General features: G+C 33.6%; 1 protein-coding gene across 2 annotated transcripts; it reads left to right on the top strand.

Annotated features, from left to right (window-relative positions):
- Nucleotides 1–3,058: 3,058 nt before the first annotated feature.
- Nucleotides 3,059–22,700, top strand: LOC146909277 (ARM repeat superfamily protein). Of its 2 annotated transcripts, none has more exons than XM_085727168.1 (24): nucleotides 3,059–3,459; nucleotides 5,000–5,098; nucleotides 5,228–5,452; nucleotides 5,551–5,670; nucleotides 5,962–6,045; nucleotides 6,134–6,193; nucleotides 6,646–6,774; nucleotides 7,223–7,284; nucleotides 8,989–9,045; nucleotides 10,852–10,972; nucleotides 11,658–11,792; nucleotides 12,131–12,211; nucleotides 13,605–13,718; nucleotides 13,822–13,901; nucleotides 14,149–14,284; nucleotides 14,573–14,722; nucleotides 15,694–15,779; nucleotides 17,217–17,404; nucleotides 17,491–17,583; nucleotides 18,269–18,456; nucleotides 18,555–18,666; nucleotides 20,069–20,226; nucleotides 20,898–21,014; nucleotides 21,954–22,700. In XM_085727168.1, exons 1-24 carry the CDS (start codon nucleotides 3,250–3,252, stop codon nucleotides 22,176–22,178), a joined length of 3,030 nt encoding a protein of 1,009 aa, XP_085583294.1. In that variant the 5' UTR covers nucleotides 3,059–3,249; the 3' UTR covers nucleotides 22,179–22,700. The 2 variants fall into 2 exon arrangements, with proteins under 2 accessions (XP_085583294.1, XP_085583293.1); XM_085727167.1 differs by having other exon boundaries at nucleotides 8,986–9,045.
- Nucleotides 22,701–23,085: the final 385 nt, after the last annotated feature.

The raw sequence follows: 23,085 nt of genomic DNA, 5'->3' as shown, positions 1-23,085 counted from the left end.
AAACTCGGGATATTATTTTTTTGACTACAACAATTAAAATATTAGTTTTAATCAATGGTGTGGAAAACATTAATTCAAGAAATAAAAAAGGAAAATGAGAGTGATGTCTATTTGATATTGTAACATGATATAAAATGGGGTATTTTTTGTGTTAATTATATGGTTTTTAGATGGAAAGAACCGGTAATCCAAAGTTCGATCGAAATATAATTATGTTTGATTAAAAATTGTTCTACCCATGAATTAAATTTAGACTATTTTGAATAATTCGTCAATTATTGAAGGGAGTATTCCTAAAAAAAAAAATATTGAAGGGAGTAGTTTTTTTTTTATGTTTGTAATATTCTATGTTAATTTTATAGAAATTATATTCTAATTGATATGATTGTTTTTAACTACGGTAAGTTTGAATAATTATTATGATTGACTGAGTAGTCATTCCGTTCAAAACAGCCAACTGTTTCCTTATGTAAAGATTCGTTTTGATATGCCAAAATGGCATATCGCATATGACATGGAAAATAATCTAATTAAATTATAGCAAAAATTTGACGCAGAAAAATGATATAATTAAATTTGAATTATTGTACGTTTGGATCAGGATAACTATTATGACTCGTGTCAATGGCTATTCAATTCAAAAGGACCAATTTTCATAAAAAAATAAATAATAATATTAAAATATTTAAGGAAAATGCTAACTTGTACCTTAAGATCATAAGTTTGCATCCATGGCTGAATGGTAAAAGCGCCCAACTTATAATTGGCAAAAACCAAAGGTAGATATATAATTAGTTGTTGTATGTAATTAGATTGTTGTATATGCAAAAATGTTTATTAGTTGGTGTGATAGAATAGATATAGTAAATAGACATTAGAAAAATATGCAAAAATATATTATTCTCTTTTGTACAAAAAAACAAAATAAAATAGATATATAATTGTAACTTCATTGATAAGAGTTTAACATTGTAATCTCAAGAGACAATGTTCCTCGGACCTTGCATGCATCATGCATTGTTCATACCAACTGAGTCAAGCTCGCGAGGACAACTTTTGGAAAATAAATAAAGATATGTAATATTGTGGGTGAAATAAAAGCAGATAAAAACTTGTGTTATTGCTGGCCTTTTCTTGAGCATTACTTAAAATGAAAACGAACTTCCAAACTTGTTTTTCTTGTAGTATTTTTTAGTGGTTAAAGCTCACATATTTTAACTGTGGAGACGTGAGATGTTTGGGTTCGAACCCCGACTCACACATTTTACTTGTAATATTTTGGAATGGTTTATAATTATAATAAACTAATTGATATGGTATAGCAAAATTTTGATACGACAAATTAACTAATTTTAATGTTTATTTATACGTTTGAATCCATTACAAGTCCCATGAACGACCACTCAATGGGACAAGTCTTTTCCTTGTGTAAGGACGACACCCCGTTCCGTTGTGCCAAAATGACAAATCTTATGTGGTTAAAAGTTTTAGTAAAATCAATCGTACAACTAATTATTAATTTTTTCTTGAAGGAAACTAATTATTAATTATAAATTGATGTAAAATGGTATTTATATATTCACACCGGTCTTAATTTTTCTTGAAGGAAACTAATTATTAATTAATAATTCCTACGAAATCATCGACTTTTATTTTTGTCCTCGTAAAAAAAATGACATTTTGGCGTCTCTATAAAATTTCCATACACGCAACTTTAGTCTCGGTTGATCAGCCAACATGTTTCTTTTAATGATTTTTATGCATACATGTCTAGAACATTATAAAAGGAAAAATGTCTAGTTAATATCATAAAAAATAACATATGTTCCTCTGAAATTATTTTTATGCATATATGTTTTTTAAGAAGTTAAATTAACTCACCTAAATTGACACCAACGAGAAACGGACCTAAGACCTTGAGAATAAGCACACTTCAGGGTATCAAACCAACACCACCATAACTAACCCAACTAATATGTTAACACATATTTCTCTCAAGTATTTTATATGCATGCGAGTTTTATCATAAATTTTATGTTATCCTAACCATATCATATCGTAACTTTATAAAAAAATTATGTATCCACATATTCGTATTTCAACTAAGGATGTGTGACATGTGCGAATTCACAAGTATTTAGCAAATGCAGTCTAACGTGTTTGTTAAATTATCCATTTAGGTCTTTTGTTAGTCAATGTAGTTCACACATGTGTTTTTCATTGATTAATTTATTCATAAAATTATAAACAAAAGAGGCACTTGAAAATGTATTTTTGTTTAACACTCATTCAAATATCAAAATAATTATTTTTTCCAAGCCAAATGTATCCTTTGTAAGCAATCGTGGAGCCCAATCCACTAACAACAGAAGTTCTTTCGATAGATTGACTTCTTCCAACAAATATTTTATCATACGTATTGTCTAAGGATTAATCCCATACTAAATGATTAAGAGACTCGTAATCAAAAACAATTATTTACAAAAATACAATTATCCATTAGTAACTACACCATGCGGTCACTATTATAAGCAAAATCCATATTTTAGTTTATTTAATAAATGATGTATGTGATCTACATTATAAACCACATACATAATTTATTAAATGAACCTAAGATGTAACTTTTTACTTATAACAGTGACTAAAGGTGTACATTAGATACTTAAAATTGTCTAAAATCAGTTGTTGAAACTTGAAATAAGAAATGATCATGCTAATGAGTGGCCCAATACACTAGTTAACCAATTAAAAATGAAAAAAAAAAGATAAAATTAACATTAAAAGAAACATTTTTTAAAATTTTTAAAAAGTAAAATGCACAATTTCAAAAAAAATTCTTTTATAATTCTTTTTTTTTGGTAGAATTCTTTTATAATTCTTTAACAAGACACTAGTTAGCGTTAATAGAACAGTGAAATAAAGTTCTCGTGAGCTTAGCTCAGTTGGTTCAAATCCCGACAAAAAAAAAAAAAGAGTGAAATAAATTTCACAAGGAGGACAAAAGAGTCCAAAAAAAATAATTGGAAAACCCAAACCCTCACTCACTGTGTCACTTGTTCATTCATTCTTACATCCATATCCCCATAGCCGTCCGATGAATTAGGAACAAAAACAACGATTAACAGAATCCTTCCCTTCCAGGCGTCACCTTCTTCCAATTCCATCATTCATCACTCTCTTCCCTCTCTTTTTTCCCCCAATTATTATTTTATTTATTTATAATTACCGACAAAAAAAAAATCAGAAATGGAATTGGCAATGAAGGTAGGTGAAGCAGTTCATGTGCTGAACCACGATACGCAATCCTGCAACCGCGTCGCGGCGAATCAATGGCTCGTTCAGTTTCAACAAACTCATGCCGCCTGGGATGTCGCCACCAACATCCTCACCTCCGATCGCCGCCACGCCTCCAATTTCGAACTCGAATTCTTCGCCGCTCAGATTCTCAAACGCAAGGTCCTTCTCGTAATTCACTTCGAACTTCAAATGCTTTCATTTTTCCTTTATTCCCTCTTTCTTCACACTCTTAATCTAACAGTTTCCGTTTTTAACTAACTGAGTTTTTACCGTGGTAACTTTTTTCAGCTATATGAAAAAATCAATTTTGTATTTCGTCGCATTTTATCATAATAATCTCATTTTGTTAAATTACTTTCTAAAATTTGTATACAAATATCTATATGGTGATATATTGTTAGGACATAGAATAATTGTTAATTAGAGTAGTTAAAGCAGTTAAGAGTTGTTATAGAAGCTAGTTAGTTAGTCAGTTGAGGTTTTTACAGGGCTATTTGTGTAAGGCCCTGTTTAGGCAGACAACTTAATTTGCAGCTAGTAGCATTAGAGTTTATCATATAACCTCTTATAAATAAGCTACTTCTACGACACAAGATAAAATAAAGTGAAATTATTTTCTAAGCTATAAGCAGTGTTCATGAACTATCCTGAACAGCTTATGAAATAAGCTAAAAACAGCGTATGAAAATGTCATCATTAGTTGTTTTCGTAAGTTCTCCAAAATAGTCTCACTAGTGGTTATGCTAGTAGATAAGCTCAGATAAGCCAATCCAAACAGGCCCTAAATAGGATTAGGATTCAGTGGCTTTGGTGGCAGGAGGAAAGTCACTGTGACTTTAGTGTATTTTATGAGAGAGAAAGACGAAAGAGAAATGGTAGATAAGATGGGAGAGAAAGAGAGTAATATAGGAGAGAGATAGACACATGTACCATGCATTTCCCGCCTTAAAGGTAGCAAATCCGGGTGCCTATAAAAACGAGAATACAATGTAGAGTTGATCACCATTGAGCATTGCAAACACTTGTGAATAGAGCGGTAACTCTATTGTGAAGGGGAAACCCTTAGAATCCAATTCTTGGGTTCCTAACAATTGGTCTGACCTGCCGGATCCTTGAGAGAGTGCCGATGTTACTAGAAATGGATGAAAATTTAGTCAAAATGGATAAATTGTTGAATAATCTAACTGAAAGCAAAGAGATCCTGCTTGAATTGAGAGGCAAAAGCAAGCGTGCAGGCACTGCAAAAGGCTATGTCAACATGAAACCTGTCGCAGAATAGGGTAGACAACCAACCAACCAACTAACTAACTTCTATAACAACTTTTAATCACTTTAACTGCCCTAATTAACCATTATTCTAACTCCTGATAGATATGATTGGTTGTTGGTGTAAAACTTTTTACATTGTCAATGTGTAGTCAATAAACTAAATTCAAATAAAAATCCATGAAACATTAATGACCAAGTCTTGCATCAACCACATTCACATTTATTTGTGATACTACAAACACAGTTTAGAATTTTCTTTGTAACTGATGATAATTGTATGGAACTCTTTATATTCTAATAAAAGTCCGTGAAAACATTCATAATCAACGACCGCACCAACAACATTTATCCACAATAGCAGCAAACTGCGACCAAAATTTAAAACCTGGTTTAATGACTGATGATTATTGTTACGTTTTTCGAATTACAGATACAAAACGAAGGTTATCTACTGCAATCAGGACCTAAGGACGCTTTGTTAAATGCACTTCTTCTTGCCGTCAAAAGATTTAGTAGTGGTCCTCCACAGGTGCATTGTTTTTCTTTCTTTCATTATTTTATGCCTCTTCAGGAATGTAGAAGCATTTTTAGTTGTCTTAAAGATGGATTTATGTCTAAAACAATTTGGTTTAAATCAGCTCTGTTATTGTCGTGACAGCTTTTAACACAAATCTGTCTTGCACTCTCTGCACTCGTACTCCAAGTTGTTGCACATGGAAACCCAATTGAGCAGCTTTTTTACAGTCTCCGGAATCTGCAGAGTGAAGAGAATGGCAATATTGCTGTCCTGGAGATGCTCACTGTGCTGCCGGAGGAAGTTGTTGACAACCAACGTATTGATTCTAAAATTAATTCGTTACACATAAGCCACTATACCCAAGAGGTTTTGAAACTTTTGCTTTTGATATGCTCCTCTAAGTGCCGTGTTTCAGTACTTCCTTTCTCTAACCCTGAATATCCACACACACTTTTGTTTTACAGCTTCTCTCTCACACACCTATGGTTCTCGAGTTCCTGCTGCGGCAATCTGAAATAAATTTTGATGGTGCAGCACAACATAATGAAAGGAACAGAAAAATTTTGCGCTGCTTATTGAGCTGGGTATGACGTTCTATCGATGACTCATTTGCTTTTGGGCAATTTCACCATGGTGCATACTTTTAGAGTTGTATTATTTTTATATTAGTTTATGCCTGCGTAATTTGATCCATGTAGCCGACCCCACTTAGTGGGTTGTTGTTGTTGTTGTTAAGCCTGATTGTTTTCTGGGCAAGACATCCTCTGCTTGGTTCTCCTGTTTTGTACATAACATGAATATTCATCTATCCCGAGCTTCTTTGAAAAACTTGTGTTTTTTTTTATCTTATTCTTGCATGGCCTTCTTGTGTTTAGGTTAGAGCTGGTTGCTTCTCTGAAATTTCTCCAGGAACATTGGCAGCTCACCCACTTCTTAATTTTGTATTTAACTCATTGCAGGTAATCCAGTTCTCATATACTTGTTTCTTAAAGATGGAGTATCGATGACTACTAAAATTTAATTTATATTCATTTATTTTCTGTGTAGGATTCTACATCATTTGATCTTGCCATTGAAGTTCTTGTTGAACTTGTGACTAAACACGAGGTATGGTTGTCCACTCTGATGGAAAGGCCATTTAAATCTTGTGTCTTGATCTGTTTAGCTTAATTGAATGTGTATGTAATTGTTTAAGAAAGTTATTTTATTATGTGCTTGATGTATGTACTTTCTCATACTCTATTGTCTTCAAGACTTGAAGTTATACTCTAGGTTGTATAATTTTGGCAGGTTCTTAAGTTTGTCATATGTAACAAACTATACTGTCATATGTGAAAACGAACTATATAAGAAATGGATTTTTACTAGTTGGTTCAACTGCAGATGAAACTATAACTTTTCTATATTTTTTGTCTAATTTATTTTCTAGGTAAATACGGGATGGATTTTTAGGCAGTTTACTAGTTAAAAATAGCATCTTTTACTTCACACGTTGTACTTTTCTATGCTCTGTCACTGAGAATAGGTTATGTATTGATTTTGATTTGGGTTTTCTATAGGGTGTGCCCCAAATTTTGTTATGCAGAGTACATTATCTGAAGGAGGTACTTCTTTTTCCAGCTCTTAATAGGGGAGACATGAAAGTAATTGGTGGCCTTGCATGCTTGTTATCAGAAATTGGGCAAGCTGTAAGTATTGAGTGTATATTTGTGTTCCCTAGGACTTTGAAAGTCCTTTTTATGGATACCTTTTTGTTTGTTGTATGATTAATTAATGTAAGGGAAATGCTAACAAGAGCACTTAGGGCATTTGTTAAGAAACTAAATGTAGAAATTTAATCTTGGAAGTAGTGCATTCAATACCTTGAAATTTTAAAAATTGATCTTTTCCTTGTAAAATTGTTCTTTTATTTCTTTTTTTGTTTGTTTCCTTAACAAGTGCCCACTTGTTAGCAATACCTTTAATATAAATTCATACTTATAGGGTGACTTTTGTTTATTTCATCTTACATGTTATTTGATGTATGCGAATCACTCAATTACTTGTGGTCACTATCATTTATTTACATTTTCATTTCCATGTGAGCAAGCCATATGTTTCTCACTTAACTTGTAACTCTGGTTGAATCTGTGCCAGGCTCCATCTCTAATTGTAGAAGCAAGTGCAGAAGCCCTTGCCGTGACAGATGCACTCTTGAGGTGATATCTCAACAATCTATCGGAATTTTTTCATAGCTGTGGTCTTTTCTGCTTATTTTTTCATTCCATGGATTCAAGGATTTCAGAGATTTATTAGACAATGTTCCTTTCAACATAATGATCGAATTTGAACTATTCATGCTGTAGTTTGTGGACCTAAGATGTTGTCACATTAAATTATATATATATATATATATATATATATATATATATATATATATATAGGGGGCTGTTAACTTGCACCCACCTAAAAACACTAAGGTGCAAGTTAACAAGCTGCACCTACTAGTTATTTACCAAAACACCCATGTTTTTCTATTATAAACAAATATTATTTATGCTATTTACAAAAATGTCCTTTTAATTAAAATAAAGTTTAATAGAGACAAAAGGGTGTTTTAGTAAAGTACAAGTAGGTGCAGCTTGTTAACTTGCACCTACTAGTTATTTACCAAAACACCCATGATTTTCTATTATAAACAAATATTATTTATGCTATTTACAAAAATGTCCTTTTAATTAAAATAAAGTTTAATAGAGACAAAAGGGTGTTTTAGTAAAGTACAAGTAGGTGCAACTTGTTAACTTGCACCTTAGTGTTTTTAGGTGGGTGCAAGTTAACAGCCCCCATATATAGGGGAGGGATATATTGACTCCAAGAGTAAGTGTTTAAAGTTACTCCTAATATTGACCATTGATCTTGTTATTAATGAGTGGTTATGATTAATTACTAATTATTCCTCCCATGAGACAGACTTCCACACACTATCTGAAAATTATCCAGCCTGCTTATGTGAGACATGAAACCTTTTGGAAGATGGAGGCGAAACTGAATATTTTGCATTCCATCATGACGACTCATCCATTTTGATCAATGATCATGAAATTGAAAACACAATTTTCTCAATTGAATTAATGGTGAGAAGTCTATTTAGGTATTGAATTGAAAGTATACCTTTTTATTTTATTGAATTGGGTATTTGCCATTTCACCAACATAGCCATGAATGAACAAATTGATAACTTCCAATTAACACATACAAAGCTTCTTATACACCTTCAACTTCTAAGAATTGGCTAATTAGAGGAATCATGTAATTCATCGACACATGGTTCATGATTTCATTCAACAACGTTCTTGCATATTGAAATATTAAAATTCTATTAGGTTTTGGATGATCTCTATGAATAGAAAACAAAGGTGATGCAATTGACATCATATTCTTCAATCCGATTCAATAAAAAAATTGCTGAGATAGTATTGATGAAGGCAAGCGACGTTGAGCTAGCCATTTATTTTAGATCCTCATGGGATGTACACGAAGGAGTAGAAAAAGGCTTATGATAGGGATTCATAGTAATTAATTACAACCATCAATTAATATTCAAATTAAGGGCTAAGATTTGGAGTAACTTTAAACACTTACTCTTGGAGTCAATATATCCCTCCCCATATACATATATATATATATATATATATATATATATATATATATATATTAAAAGGATAATGTTTGATTAATAATTGAGATGAATGAAGATTTGCAATTTAGAAACCTGCAAGACATATTCACATATTTGAGAAGGAACTTTCTCAACATTCTCATATTGTGTCAGTTTTGCATATTTCTAATCAGCTTGCTCGCATAAAACATATTATTATAGATTTTGTCAATTTAAATTAAACTGTTGAATATGCTAGCAGCTGTGTGGCATTTCCAAGTGAAGATTGGGAGATTGCAGACTCAACACTACAGTTTTGGTAATGCAGTTTTAGTAAGACTTCACAATTTGTTTTAGCTTACAGATCTATACTCTTGTGAATATTGTTCATTTGTATGCATGCGATATCCTTGTGTTGCTTTATCTTTTGTCAACCTGCTCTCCTTTTTGTTTCTCTCTCTGATTGCTAGAATTACAAACTTACGGGAAATCAGTTATTCTCTCAAGTATGTGGAACATGTGATTATTATTCATGTTGCGAATTGATTATTGAGTTGATATAACAATATAAGTTCTCTGGTTATGTTCTTGTCAGAACATCTTATATCTTACATATGGTAGAATTGATTAGGTGCAATCTTATGGACTATTTTAGGATTATAGATCTGTATAATTAAGATTGACTCAGTGTAATAGACTGTCCAGACTCACAATCTATCCCTAATCTGATTGTTTTTGAAATTCTTGAGTTGCTAACATGCAGACTTCATTTTTTCTCTTCCAACAAAATCCTAAATCCACTGCCTCCTCTGCCTAGGGGGAAATCCTTCCGCACTGGGCATTAATCTGGCAATCCCTTCCTATCACAACACTTTCTGGCGATTTTTCACCGACAATCAACTTTTGGGTGACATTCATATATAATGTCTGATGGCTATTCCAGGGGTTCCACGGTTTTGGTGTTCTTCAGATGATTCATTGCATATTCAGACTTTCCCATTCCTTTTTGACGTACTCCAACTGTTACTCTTATTTGTTTCTGGTAATATAAATTCAATTAATCATAATAGGAGAGAACATTTCCAATGTTTTTGATTTCTCTCAGAATGTTCCCTCTGATTCAGCCGGCCTATAACTCTGCTATTTTAGCCGACATAAGTTTCTTGTCTTTTTTTATCGCATGGAAATTGATCTGGTTGCCACTCAAAAGTTTTGTTCCATGTGAAATTTTGGTTTCCGAGGCAATGTCAGTCAAATCGCCTAAACAGAAAGCTTGGGAATGTTCCATATGTTGGTCTTCCTACATCGTGTTTTCTAGCAGTCCCCTGACCCAGGGATGGTCAACCATTTTCAATACTTCAAGACATGCTTGAGGTTGTGGTAAGAGGCTCAGAATTGCTAGACCAATTACATGTGACTCTACTTCACTGCATGTAGCATGACAATGGTAGAACATTGATGTTTTGGAGAGCTACATGTAAAATAATACTGGGAATATTATTCAAACACCCTCTGTGGATAACTTCCAGAAGACACAGTTACAGAACAGAGGCAATTTACAAACTTCTGTAATTAAAATAATTAACTGCTAATAACAAACCTTACCTCTAGGAATTAGAGAGCATAGTCTCCCCACCTAATCCAACATAAAACAACCGAATGCCTATCAACTTCCTACCCTTATTCTATTTCTGACCAACAATCAGCCTAAAGTGGGCCCTGTTAGTTGGGCCTGCACCTGACAGACGAGCCTTCACAACCTATAGGAAACACATATGGAGGCCTTGTGTGGACTGTCTAGACACACAATTTATCCATAATCAGTTGTTTTTTGAATTCTTCAGTATTCACACGCTAAATCATATGGTTGTCTCAACCAGGTTGATGTTTACCTGTGCATGAAGCCAACTCGGGTGAGTGAATATTATTGTAATTACAGCAATTCATGTATATGTGAGGAGATGTTACAGTTTTGATGTCTGGCTGAGTACTAGTGTGCAGAGAGATTTGTAGGCCTTGCTGAACTCTTGAGCTTCTCTGTTTTTCAACTTTTAATTGTTTTCTATTTTCTATTTTAGACAAAGCCTTTGTACACGCTCATCATAAGCACAATATATTGTCACAGGTCCACTCTTGCAAGCTATATACTTGCTATTGATGTAGATGGTGCAAAAAGAAAACACACAGAAGCCATTTTTTCACCCGTGTTCTCAGCATTACTTGATTCACTGTTATTACGTTCTCAGGTTAATTGTTAATCTATTTGCATTTTGCAGTATAGGCATCAATGTCTGTAAATGTTCTTTCCTTTTTTGTGGTGATTTATTATTTTTTGCACCCATCCACATCAGTTATATTGTCTAAGAGGATCTAAAGTATAACATTCTACCTGTATCCGCTGTGATTGTTATTCCCATTGAACATGAGTTGGCGCTGATGAGAAATTATTCTTTCAAAGCAATCTTTAAAATGGTTTATTCTTTAATTAAATAGTGAATGAAAATTTTCCGAACTCCATTTAGTTGTTTGTTCTAATTAGTAACCGAGATCTGATGAATATTAGATATTATTTTGGACTTGTTGCACGTGAATTTTCAGAATTACGGTTGTTGTATGTTAGTTGCACGAATGAAGACTGTATTGGCCTGGACAGATCATATAATGTACTATTAAAAAGTTGGTCAGCTGAAGTTAAATGGGTTACTGATCTATTATTTGTCCCATTGAAAATGTCTACCAACTACTTTTAAAACAAATGTTTAGCATGGAATTCATTTTTGTTTGTAACTTACTCATCATTTTTTTTTCCTTCATGTGCACAGCTCTGGTGGTTAATTTTCTTTTTTATTTTGTGTTGATTCTTGTTGAAATTTCTCATAGATCTAAATAGCAAATATTATAGTAACTTTTTAACCTCCTGATGGTCAACAGGTGGATGATTCTACATACAATGATGAAGGAAGAGTGATCGACTTGCCTGATGGCCTCGTACATTTCAGAATGAACCTAGTAGAACTTTTGGTGGATATATGTCACCTGTTAGGATCTATGATATTTACGCAAAAGGTGCTTTTGTAAAGTTTCATATTTTTCTTTTCTTTTCTGACTTAATTTCCCGGGCTTTGGTTTATGTTTTACCCCTTTTATTATGGTATAATAGCTACTTTGGTATCAGTTATAACCGTGGTAATCACTAATTGTTAGCCTGTTTGATTCTGTTGTGTTATTATAAATGGATATACTATTGATAATTGCTAGGTAAAATGGTGATTTGATCAAAATCGTTCACATAGTTTAATTTGAAATTTTTTAGTCTTGCTTACAATGAAAATTTACCCAATATGCTTTCACATATATCAATCATTCTTATCGAATGTAAAACAGTAATGAGGGTGTATTTGCAGATCTTTATAGGTGGGTCCGCATCTTCGAATCTATCACTCCCTTGGAAAGAAATGGAAAGCAAGTTATTTGCACTTAATTCTGTGAGTACCATTTGCATTTTTCATGGGATGCTTTATTAACCTGTTAATTGCAGCATTTAGGCTGGCACTTGCCATGATACAAAGGGACGGGTGATAATATTTATTTGTTGAAACAAATATTGGCATGCATGCTACTCTAAACATGAAAGTTGGGGATCTAACATTAATCAGGTAGAAAGTATTTCGTGCAAATCAAAAGCAAAATGGAATTGAAATAGAGAGTACTTGAGGAATCCATCAAAATCAATAGTTCATGCATATCAAATGATTAACTTTTAAATGTTCAATTAAGGCTTGGCAATGTTATGCTTAATTTCATTACAATTAAAGGCCTTTCGGGTGTTTCTTTAGCCTTATCCTTGCTTCAAGTTGTTGTCTTTTTTATAATTAATGAACTTGTAAATGAGTGGCCACAAAATATTCTGTAGATTTTAAATTATATTTAAAGAGCACCTTCATGGTAAATTATAAATTCTTAACTTATGTCGTGTGAATGGATCTATAAGAACAATGGTGACATGCAAAATTGTACAGGTTATAACAAGACTAAGCTCATTAGGCATCATATGATGTTCTAAGAGAGGGTAACTGAGAAAATATTAGGACACGGGGCACACAGTATATAAAATCAATTTAGTTTTATTTCAAGGAGGTTGATAATGAAAAACATAATTTGATGGACAGATATAGGAAGAATTAAAAAACATGCATATGGTTTACAACAATTTGGAAAAGGCGTATAGTAGGGTTCCTAGAGAGATACTGGAAAAGACTTTGCAGAAGAAAGAAGGTTATGTTGCCCGTATTTGTTAACTAAATACTTGATGGGGCAGTCAAATAGTTAGAGATAAGGGAAGACCAAGAAAAAGGCTGTAGGCCAAACATTAAGAAAAATATATATTTTTGTTCTTAGACATGAATTTTGATAGGATATTATGGTGTCATATGGTCCACGTAGCCAACCCCAACTGGTTTGTTACTGTGTTGAATGATTCTTTTGCACATCTATAGTGTGCCCATACTTCTAAGAGTGGATTTGTTTCACTTTATATTGATGGAGGCAACCTTTAAATATTTCATTTTAAAGTATGGTTGTGTTGATTTTCTGTAATAAAAAATGTTCACTGGTGATCACTATTTCCATTTGTACATTTTTAGTGAGGAAATTTATTTCAATGCATGTTTGATTTGTATTTTTGTTCCTAACTTCCCATGATGTTTTTTCATTGCTGCTAGTCAAGAGTGATGCATATAGCTCAGCAGCAGTAGTGGACTGTCCACTCTGTCACTATTGCTTACTGAAAAGCTAATGCATTGCTGTAACTTTTAATTTAAATTGTTGACTACTTTTTCTATACCCACGTTATTTATGGTAACACTTGCTTTCCTCCAGGCTGCTGATGTAATCATACAGGATGGCCAAAGTTTCGATTTCTCTGCAGTCATGCAGTTGGTGACAATGTTATCGAGTAAGCCTTCTGATGGCTTAAAGGGTTTCATTTGCATTGTGAGTAATATATGTTCTTTCTCTCATATCCCCCATTGGCAGCATTTGCTTCTAAACAGTTTGTTCTACTTTCTTGACATTTAAAAGTGTATTTTTGTTTTAGGTATACAGATCTCTAGCGGATACTATCGGTTCTTATTCCAAGTGGATATCTGCCTTTAAGGAAAATTTTAGACCCTTGCTGTGAGTACTAAAAGAATCCATTTTCCTGTGGTATTCACCACTGGTGAATCCACTGGTCTCTTATCTCATTTCTATTATTTTTTAACTACCTTACGATCATTTATGTCTGGTAGACATTCCTGGTTGTATTTAATATTTTGCTCAATTAAACCTAAAGATAGATATGTTGAGCTTAATTTGCTTATCGCTGATGGATCATTTTCTGAAAGCCACGTCTCATGTTGGGCCATAACATTTTTTCTTTCAGATTATTCCTTGCTATTGGGATTTCTGAACCTCTTTCTTCAAATGCTTGTGCGTCTGCTCTGCGCAAAGTCTGTGAAGATGCTCCTGTAGTAATTTATGAACCTTCACATTTGGAAATCTTAATGTGGATTGGAGAGGTAGTTACTCTCTGCGCTTACAACAGAGTACATTTCTGAATGATAATATTATGTATGTAGTTGTGCGACTGCGATGCATTGTGTGTTTGAATTTCTGTTGATATCATTTCTTTCTCTACATGTTTGATACTCGTGAAGATAAGAATTCTTATAATTTAGTGTCCAGTACCAAAAATGCTCAGCATGTTAAGTTAAATGCAAGCTTATGATTTGCTTTTATTGAATATTCTCTATTTTCCAGATCAGTATATTATATCTTTCTCAATTAGTCATGCCTTTTTCTTGTAGGGGTTAGAGAAGTGGCATTTATCTTTGGAAGACGAGGAAGAAGTTATGCACGCAATAAGTCTGGTCCTTGGTTCTGTTCCCAATCTAGAATTAAAGAGCAACTTATTGGCTAAATTGCTCTCGTCTAGCTATGATGCTATTGGGAAACTTGTGAGCCTTCTTTTTCCCATTCTGCACACTGCCTTTGTTTTTCAATATTTGATGCTTTCTGTTTGTTTCAGTTGCATTTTATCAGCGGTCTGCATGATTAACCTGTAGTTGGTTTTAAATGTTTTCTTGGAGAATGAAATCAAAACTCACTGCATGTTAATTTTATGTGAAGATAAGAATTCTTATAATTTAGTGTAAAAGTTACTACCTAACTGACTATTATAAATTATGTTCTCTAAATAATATTTTTCTCGCTAGATATGTAGAATGCTCGAGGTGCTAATCAATAAGGATAGATTCTTGACTTGCTTTCTTGTTTCATTTGTTATTATATGATGATTGTGAGTTCATCTATTTCATGTTTCCGAAACTAGATTGTCTTTCTTTTCTCAATTTCTAGTACTAGTATGTATGCTATTTCCAGAGAGTAGCATCTACTTCTTCACATGTGTTCCAAGTATGTATTTATCCTTACTATGCATTTTCTGCTTTTGTAAGAATTGCTTTAGTCTCTATATAAAAAAAGAATAGTTTTTTTTAAAAGTACTTCTATAAAAAACACTATTATAAAGAACAAAATTTTGCTTTTGTTTATACTTTGGCTTCCTAGGAGAAGCATTGTTTTATTGCTTCCTTGTAATAGAAGATTTTCTGTTTCTGAAGTCATATAAAATCAATTTTCTTTTGCCATACATTTTAAAAAGTAGATTTTATTGATGTCAAAGCAAGTCCAAGCAGGAAAATTGCGATGTTTGTTGCAGCTGAACATTTGGATTATTCAGAATGTTCGTTGCACGACTTAATAAATTGAAGCTATTCCTGGCTCCTGTGGGGGGCAACAAATTGTTCTTGCGCTGTAACATTTTTTTTTTTTTTTTGCCATATTATATATTTCTGAGTGCAATTGTTTTAGAACATTTTAAATTTAAACCGCTCTTTGAATTGGGTGATCTCATCCTACGCTTTTTCAGGTTGATCCAGAAAACAACGGTTGTCTTAAACAGAATCCTGCTTCTTATACCCAAATTTTGAATGCTGCCTCTAGAGGATTGCACAGGTATCCTGGTGAATATTTATATACTCTGTGCAGGCTCTGTTATGTTAACTCAAACCAATTAAGTTTACTTTAGTATAGGACAAATTGATCTTGGGTTTTTCCCTTGTTCATTGCATTTTTTATATAACACTGATTTGGACTTCCAAGATAGTTTCTGATGTGGAATTTGTATTTTGAATTTTCAAAACTATCGAATTCATGAAACTACGAGTTATCTGTCAAGTTTTTCTATAAATTTGTGACTTTTATCTTCATGTCAGCTGTTTCTGGACTCCACTTTTTCTATATCTCAGTCCATTGAATATTTGTTCTATGAGGAATGCTAGGGTCACACCCTCTAACACACTCCAATCAATTAATGCCACATCACCCATTTTTTAAATCTTTACCTACAAACCAGATAAGCAAGTTACAAGGAGATTTTATATCTTTTTTATTTTATTTTGTATTATTAATTGGACTGAACTTCTCATCTTCTGGTTCATCTTCTTCTCCAATTCTCCCAAACTGTATCAATGTTTGTGTATTTTTCGACTGTATCGCTAGATCTCTTGGTTAATGCATGTCAAAAGACACCATGCCTTAGCTTTCTTCTCAGAAATTGCGACTCTGCTACTCCCCCACCGTCAAACATCTATTTTGTTTCCCAAGACAACAAATCGGAAGTTTGCAATGTGAAAACCTAAGATCAGCCATGCGAACAACCTGTCTTCAAATTGAACTTCCTTGGTGAGAAAATTAGCACTAATTATATCCTTCTGCTAATTACTACTTCCGATTCAAATTACTGATTCGTCAGGATGTTTCACCAACCCCATTATCTTAGAGGTTTATTATTTATGACTTTTAACAACATGCATCAGCGAGAAGCCAAAATCAAAATCAAAATTAATATGTTGGCAACAGAGCACTTGCTAGAGACAGTGGCCAAAAGAGGTTGCGATTGGGACGGTCTTTGGCAACGTCAAGGGTGATAATTAATAATACAAAATAAAATAAAAAAATATAAAATCTCGTTGTAACTTGCTTATCCGGTTTGCAGGTCAAGATTTAAAAAATGGGTGATGTGCCATTCCTCTTTGTTTTATATTGCCAACTGGCTCTTGAAAGAATAGAATGTGTTGTGACAATTTTGATCCAATCAATAGCGGAAACACTTCCATAAATATATGTTCCCGAATTTCCAGCAAAAGCAACAATATTATGTACATTGACACCTTTTTTCTAGACTCTATATCAATAAGAGGCTAACACAACTCTTGTTCATACTATTTTGCTCATAGATTGGACTGTTTCTTGTAGGATTGAATTCCTTGAGTTTTTTCTATCAATTGTTATCATTCTTATCCCTTCTTTATGTGTTCCATATTTGACAGTATAAATTTGTCATGATCACTTTTTCTGACCCTTCTGTCATTGACAATCCTTTAAATTCAGAATAGGAACTGTATTCAGTCATCTTTCAATATCAGTGGCAAACGAACCTGCTCCAGATGACTTGATACTTTTACTGCTACGGGTTTTCTGGCCCGTATTGGAGAAACTTTTTACCTCCGAGCATATGGAGAGTGGCAATTTATCGATAGCAGCTTGCCGAGCTCTTTCCTCAGCTATTCAATCTTCAGGTTTACTCGTTTTCTTCCTGGACACAGTTGTTGACATTTCATGAGTTCTTCTCGCGAGAAATGTTATTTTATTTTTTAATATGCAGGTCAGCATTTTATGACCCTACTGCCCAAAGTGCTGGATTGGCTATCGACAAATTTTGTTTTGTTTCAAAGTCATGAGTGCTATATACGAACTGGTAGGTTTTTCTTCTGGTATCTCGTGTTCATGTAATACTCGATTATCCGTATTCCAAGTTGGTTGGATATCATTTGGGTCTCACATAAATTTGGTGGGACCCATATAGATTTCAATTCAACTAATGAAGGAGTGTGTTGGGAAACACGTGTTAGAAAATTTGTTGCTAGCATTTCTGTTGTATATTTTGTTTTGAAAATCTAGCGGTCCTCATTAAAGAAGTTATTATTTTGCTTCTTACTTTATATGTTTTGTTCTTCTTTTTTCATTTGTTTATATTGTCATATGACACATGAAATCAGGAGTTTGTATGTGACCCCCTCCGTCCCAAGTTATATGACGTTTTAGGCATTTCACATGTATTAAGAAATGTAATTAATTATGTATGGGAAAGAGATATTATGAGTTGTTTTACAAAATCGTCCATAATAAATGGTATGGGAAGGATAAATTAAAGAATTGAAAGTAGAGAGAGTAATAAATAGTTAAAGGTACAATAAGAAAAATAGCATTAATGCTTCATTGGAATTGTAAAGCGACTTATAATTTGGGGCAATTTTTTTTCCAAAGTGACTTATAATTTGGGACGGAGGGAGTAGTTTATATATTCGCATAATGTTTTTGAGCTCCTTCTAGATTGTTGAACGAACTATTACTTATTTGCTAATTCAGTTAATACTTTTCAGCTTCTATTGTCGTTGAAGAATTTGGTCACCGAGAGGAGTATGGACCTTTATTTGTTACCATGTTTGAAAGATTTACTCATTCAACTTCTGTAATGGCTCTAAATTCTTCCTACATATGTGACCAAGAACCTGACTTAGTGGAGGCATACACCAATTTTGCATCCACATTTATTCGCTCCTGTAACAAGGTCTTTTTTTTTCTTTTCATGATTTCCTTTTTTGTTGGATTTATTCGCTGCGGTCAAAATGTAGTCTATATATTTACCAGTTTGATGATATGTCACAGGATGTTCTTTCAGTTTGTGGTTCTCTTCTTGAAGTTTCTATCCAAAAAGCAGCTATATGCTGCACAGCCATGCACCGTGGTGCTGCTCTAGCTGCAATGTCGTATTTGTCTTGTAAGAAAAGTTTGTATTGCTTTTATTTTTTATTTTTGGCTTAATTAGTCCCCAAGTCCCTTAACTTAATTGTTTGTACCAAATTGGTCCCGTAAATATAATTTGTACCAAATTCGTCCTCAAAGTTTTGCTCCGTTAACACTTTAGGTCCTTTCTGTTAGTTTGTATCAAATAACGTTAACATTCATCAACACCATCATCATCTTCATCATTTTCCAAGAAAAATCCAGAAACAACCCAAAAAAAATTCTTTTAAACAACAAATTAAAACCCAAAAAAAAAATCTTTTTTTGAAAGAAATTAAAACCCAAACCAGAACCAATTCTTAGAACAGCAACACCAACAAATCAATGATGTCAGCGAACAGCAACACCAACAAATCCATTACAGAACCGATCCTTCATCCTGCTGCTTCCTTCTTCACGAATCCGGTTCTGTTTGAATCTGTAAGTGACGGATCCGAGCTGCTCTTCTTCTGGATTCTTCAGATTCGGCTCACCTTCTTCTTTCACAAGGCTAGTTCGGTTTGTTTCCTTATACTTTGAACGGCGCGGCTTCAGATTTGACGTTGGTGAGAAGAATGGGACGGAAATGGTTGTTGTTGTGTGTTGTTTGTGAGACCGATTTGAACGATGCAAGACTTAGATTCGGAAAAATGGTTGGAAATGGATTTGTTGAGGTTTTGAGGAATATTGTTGGTGATTATTTTGCTGTAAAATTCGTGACTGGATTTGAAGCTTTTGAAGCTTGTGTTGTTATGAAGATGAATGATCGGTTTGTGAAATCAATGATTTGAAGCTTTCCTTGATTTGGAGTGTTGTTTTATAAACATATCTAATGATGTTGTTGTTGATGATGTTGTTATTGTTTAATTGATTCGTTGGTGTTGCTGTTTTAAGAATTGGTTCTGGTTTTGGTTTTGATTTGTTGTTTAAAAGATTTTTTTTTGGGTTATTTCTGGATTTTTCTGGAAAAATGATGAAGATGATGATGGTGTTGACGAATGTTAACGTTTTTTGATACAAACTAACAGAAAGGACCTAAAGTGTTAACGGAGCAAAACTTTGAGGACGAATTTGGTACAAATTATATTTACGGGACCAATTTGGTACAAACAATTAAGTTAAGGGACTTGGGGACTAATTAAGCCTTTATTTTTTTATATATAAGTAATCCTCAATTAAGTTACTGATTTCTAGAAGAGTAATGTTTAACATTTGACTTTGTAATTGCCTTCTAAATTATACATGTGCTTAATCTTAGTTTGATATCTCTACTCCAGGTTCATGGAATTAGATTTATAATTCTTAGAGTAACAACAATTCGTATTTTTCAGGGTGCATATCTCCTTTTTATACTTATTACATGTGGTTGATTGATTTTCATTTCTTTGACTCTTCAGGTTTCTTAGATGTGGGCCTTGTTTCTTTGTTAGAATCTATGAATTGTATTGCTGAGGGGTCATCCAACACGACCACCATTCATGTCATATCCCACAGTGGTGAGGGACTTGTCTCTAATGTGGTGTATGCCTTACTCGGTGTGTCTGCAATGTCACGTGTAAGTATCTCCTTGTAAACGAATTGCTATAATATTCTCAAGAACCGGTAAATGTAAGTTTATATGCTGAAGTTGAAGCAAAGCAATGGGAGATGATAGAATATGGAGTTTTTGATTCTGCTTGGATGATATTGGCTACATAGTTTTTTAAAGAAATGGTTCTTGTGTTGGAACCTTTCCTCTTTCCCTCAGAAGCATCTCATGTAGAAATGAGTCATTGTCCACCAAGATTTTCCCTGTTTTTACTTTTTCAGTGCAGGACCTGAAGTCTATTAGGGTTTTAAACATATAATTTTTTTGAGGGGGAAAATATAATTTTTTTGGATTACTTCGGTGATTCATAAAAGCAAGAGGGCTAAAAAAACAGCTTACAATTGAAAAATAGGTTTTGAATCGTATTTTTTTTAGTTTAGTTAGTTTGGAAACATTTAGCTTCACCCTTACTTAAAAATTGAAAATGTAACCGCCTTTTCTCTAATTATATGATTACTTTGATATGTTCTTAACCCGAGAGTGTCTCAGGGTCAAGTTTTCTTATGTTCTTTTCTCTTCTCTTCTCTCTACTCCCTACCTTTATTGGTGCTGTTTCAATATTAATTGTTCTTTTAGCCTGATATATACGGCGGCTCGTAATTGATCCATAACCAAGAGAATTCTGTTTTACATGATAGGTTCACAAGTGTGCAACAGTACTGCAGCAACTGGCAGCAATTTGCACTTTATCTGAAAGAACATCATGGAAACCTATACTTTGCTGGCAAACTCTTAATGGATGGCTACAGTCAGCGGTCTCTCTCTGCTCTTTACCTTTTTTCCTGCATATATTGTTATTATGTTGCATTTAAGTTTTACTATTTTATTTGACTTGCCGTTATCTAAATCAGGGAGTTAGGGTTGGCTTTTCTTCTAAATTTTCTGTGTTCTTGAGACTTGAATCATAAAATGGTTGTGGTTTTCTTTTCCACCGTATCATAACATTTTATATTTTAATTACAAATTGTTTGATGGATTGCTTCTTGCCTAGTCAACTGAGCTCTTTTTGGCTTCGTTTGACTGAACATGAATTGGCGGTTAAGTTTTTCCTAGAGGCTTACTGTCAAGAGAGTTGCATGTGGTTGCAGTCAATTGAATAGACTGCAAACAGTGAGGCATATTATAGCCCCATTCATCAAATTGAGATAAGACCCAAATAACAACTAGTTTAGTGTTAACTTTCTTAATGTATGAACTATAAGTCAGAGACGAACCTCAACTTGAGAGAATGATTAAAGTCCAAAGAGCTATAGTTGATTGTGTCAAAACTCAGGATTTCTTTCACTAGACTCTATCAAACTTGAACAACACCTCACTTGATGAGTGGTTTAATTTACTTCCTCCTAGACTTAATACAAGTCTTGCTGAAGCTGTCTATAAATAATTAAATACAAGCCGGGCATGAAAATAATTTTGTGCAGGATTAACGGACTGATTACTGTTTGAATGCATAAACAAGGGCAGAGAACTGGGGATAAAAAAATGTGCATGGATATGAAACTGTAACAAATCTGCTCCATAATGTATTTGTTATTTCATGCATTTTTGTCAAAAATCCAGGCAGGTCCTACAGATTGATCAACAGTGTAGCTTAGTTGGTGTCTAGCTCAGTTATGTACTTTGCTGTCTATATGGGCATTGCAATTTTATGGGTCTGTATTGTGCTAAGTTTGATTGACCATGTGACTTTTCAGGTTCAAGCTCTTCCCGCCGAATACCTAAACCATGGAGAAGCAGAGACCCTAGTTCCCCTTTGGTCCAAGGCCCTTGCCGCCGCAGCCTCTGATTATCTTGAAAGCAAGAACTCTAATGGATTGAAGAGCGATTTTGGACATATGCAAGGGAAGGGCGGGAGAGTTTTAAAGCGTCTGGTTCGGGAATTTGCCGATGCTCACCGAAATATTCCAAATCTGACTTGATAACTGCAGGAACATGTTAGATTAGACTTTAACTGATGCAAATTTCAGCATGCAGATTGAAGAGTTGATGAGGCACCTTATCTTTTTTCTGACGGTACCTGTATCATTTGTTGTAAATCGATGAGGTTTGTATAGTCCACCGTGGCGCCCTGCCATTCTAAAGTGCCTCACCGTTTTCCATCATTATTTTTCTGCAACTTTTTCCTCTGTATATGTCCACAATTTTGGCCCTCAAGAGTCAGGCTAGAAAGCCCTCTCCAAATTGTACAGGATATCCGTAAAGGGACGTCTGCTGATGGAATTAGAGATTTCGAAGGAAAGGAAATTAATGTCATTCGGTCATTTTTTGTTGTACCACAAAACATGAATAGTTATAACATGATTTGTCGTATTTCAAGTTGTTTTTTGTTGTCAAGTACAGTAATTTCATCAAAGATGGAATAGACGAGTCCATAATAAAATGACTTTTATCCCTCAAAAAAAATAAAAAAAATAAAATGACTTTTATTAGCTAGTGAATAATTGTGTTTTATTATCACTTGTTTTACTCGTGAGTTTATACTATACATTATAATTGATACTCACGGACTATGTATACAAAAACATGATGCATTAAGGAATATTTGGAATCAATATCCTCAACAGTGCAGCGGTAATACAATATGTGATTACCCAATTAACAAGTTGCAATGAAAATGTTATAACAAAAAGAGATCAATAATTTGTTTGGCTCAACAAAATATCGCAATCATTTTAGCTACTAATCATCCCAAATTTGATATATCTAAATTTAAGATGATCGTTAGTGACTGCGTTGACATTCCTTTTTTCTTTTTTTTCTCCTTCCCAAATTTAATGTAATTAAGCGTCAAACCAATAATGTGACTCATTCCTCTACAAAGGAAGT

The sequence above is a fragment of the Medicago sativa genome, chromosome 7, assembly GCF_051527215.1.
Source record: "Medicago sativa cultivar Bolivia chromosome 7, Bolivia_mono, whole genome shotgun sequence".
In the NCBI taxonomy this organism is placed as follows: Eukaryota; Viridiplantae; Streptophyta; class Magnoliopsida; order Fabales; family Fabaceae; genus Medicago; species Medicago sativa.
Note: the sequence above shows the minus strand (reverse complement) of the source record. Positions and strands in the feature narration are given on the sequence as shown.

Bases quoted from the DNA above. Each gene is read 5' to 3' on its own strand.
- LOC146909277 (XM_085727167.1), top strand. From the start codon at position 3,250: ATGGAATTGGCAATGAAGGTAGGTGAAGCAGTTCATGTGCTGAACCAC. The intron at 3,460-4,999 runs GTCCTTCTCGTA...TTCGAATTACAG, and splicing joins CTCAGATTCTCAAACGCAAG to ATACAAAACGAAGGTTATCT. The intron at 14,285-14,572 runs GTAGTTACTCTC...TTTTTCTTGTAG, and splicing joins TCTTAATGTGGATTGGAGAG to GGGTTAGAGAAGTGGCATTT.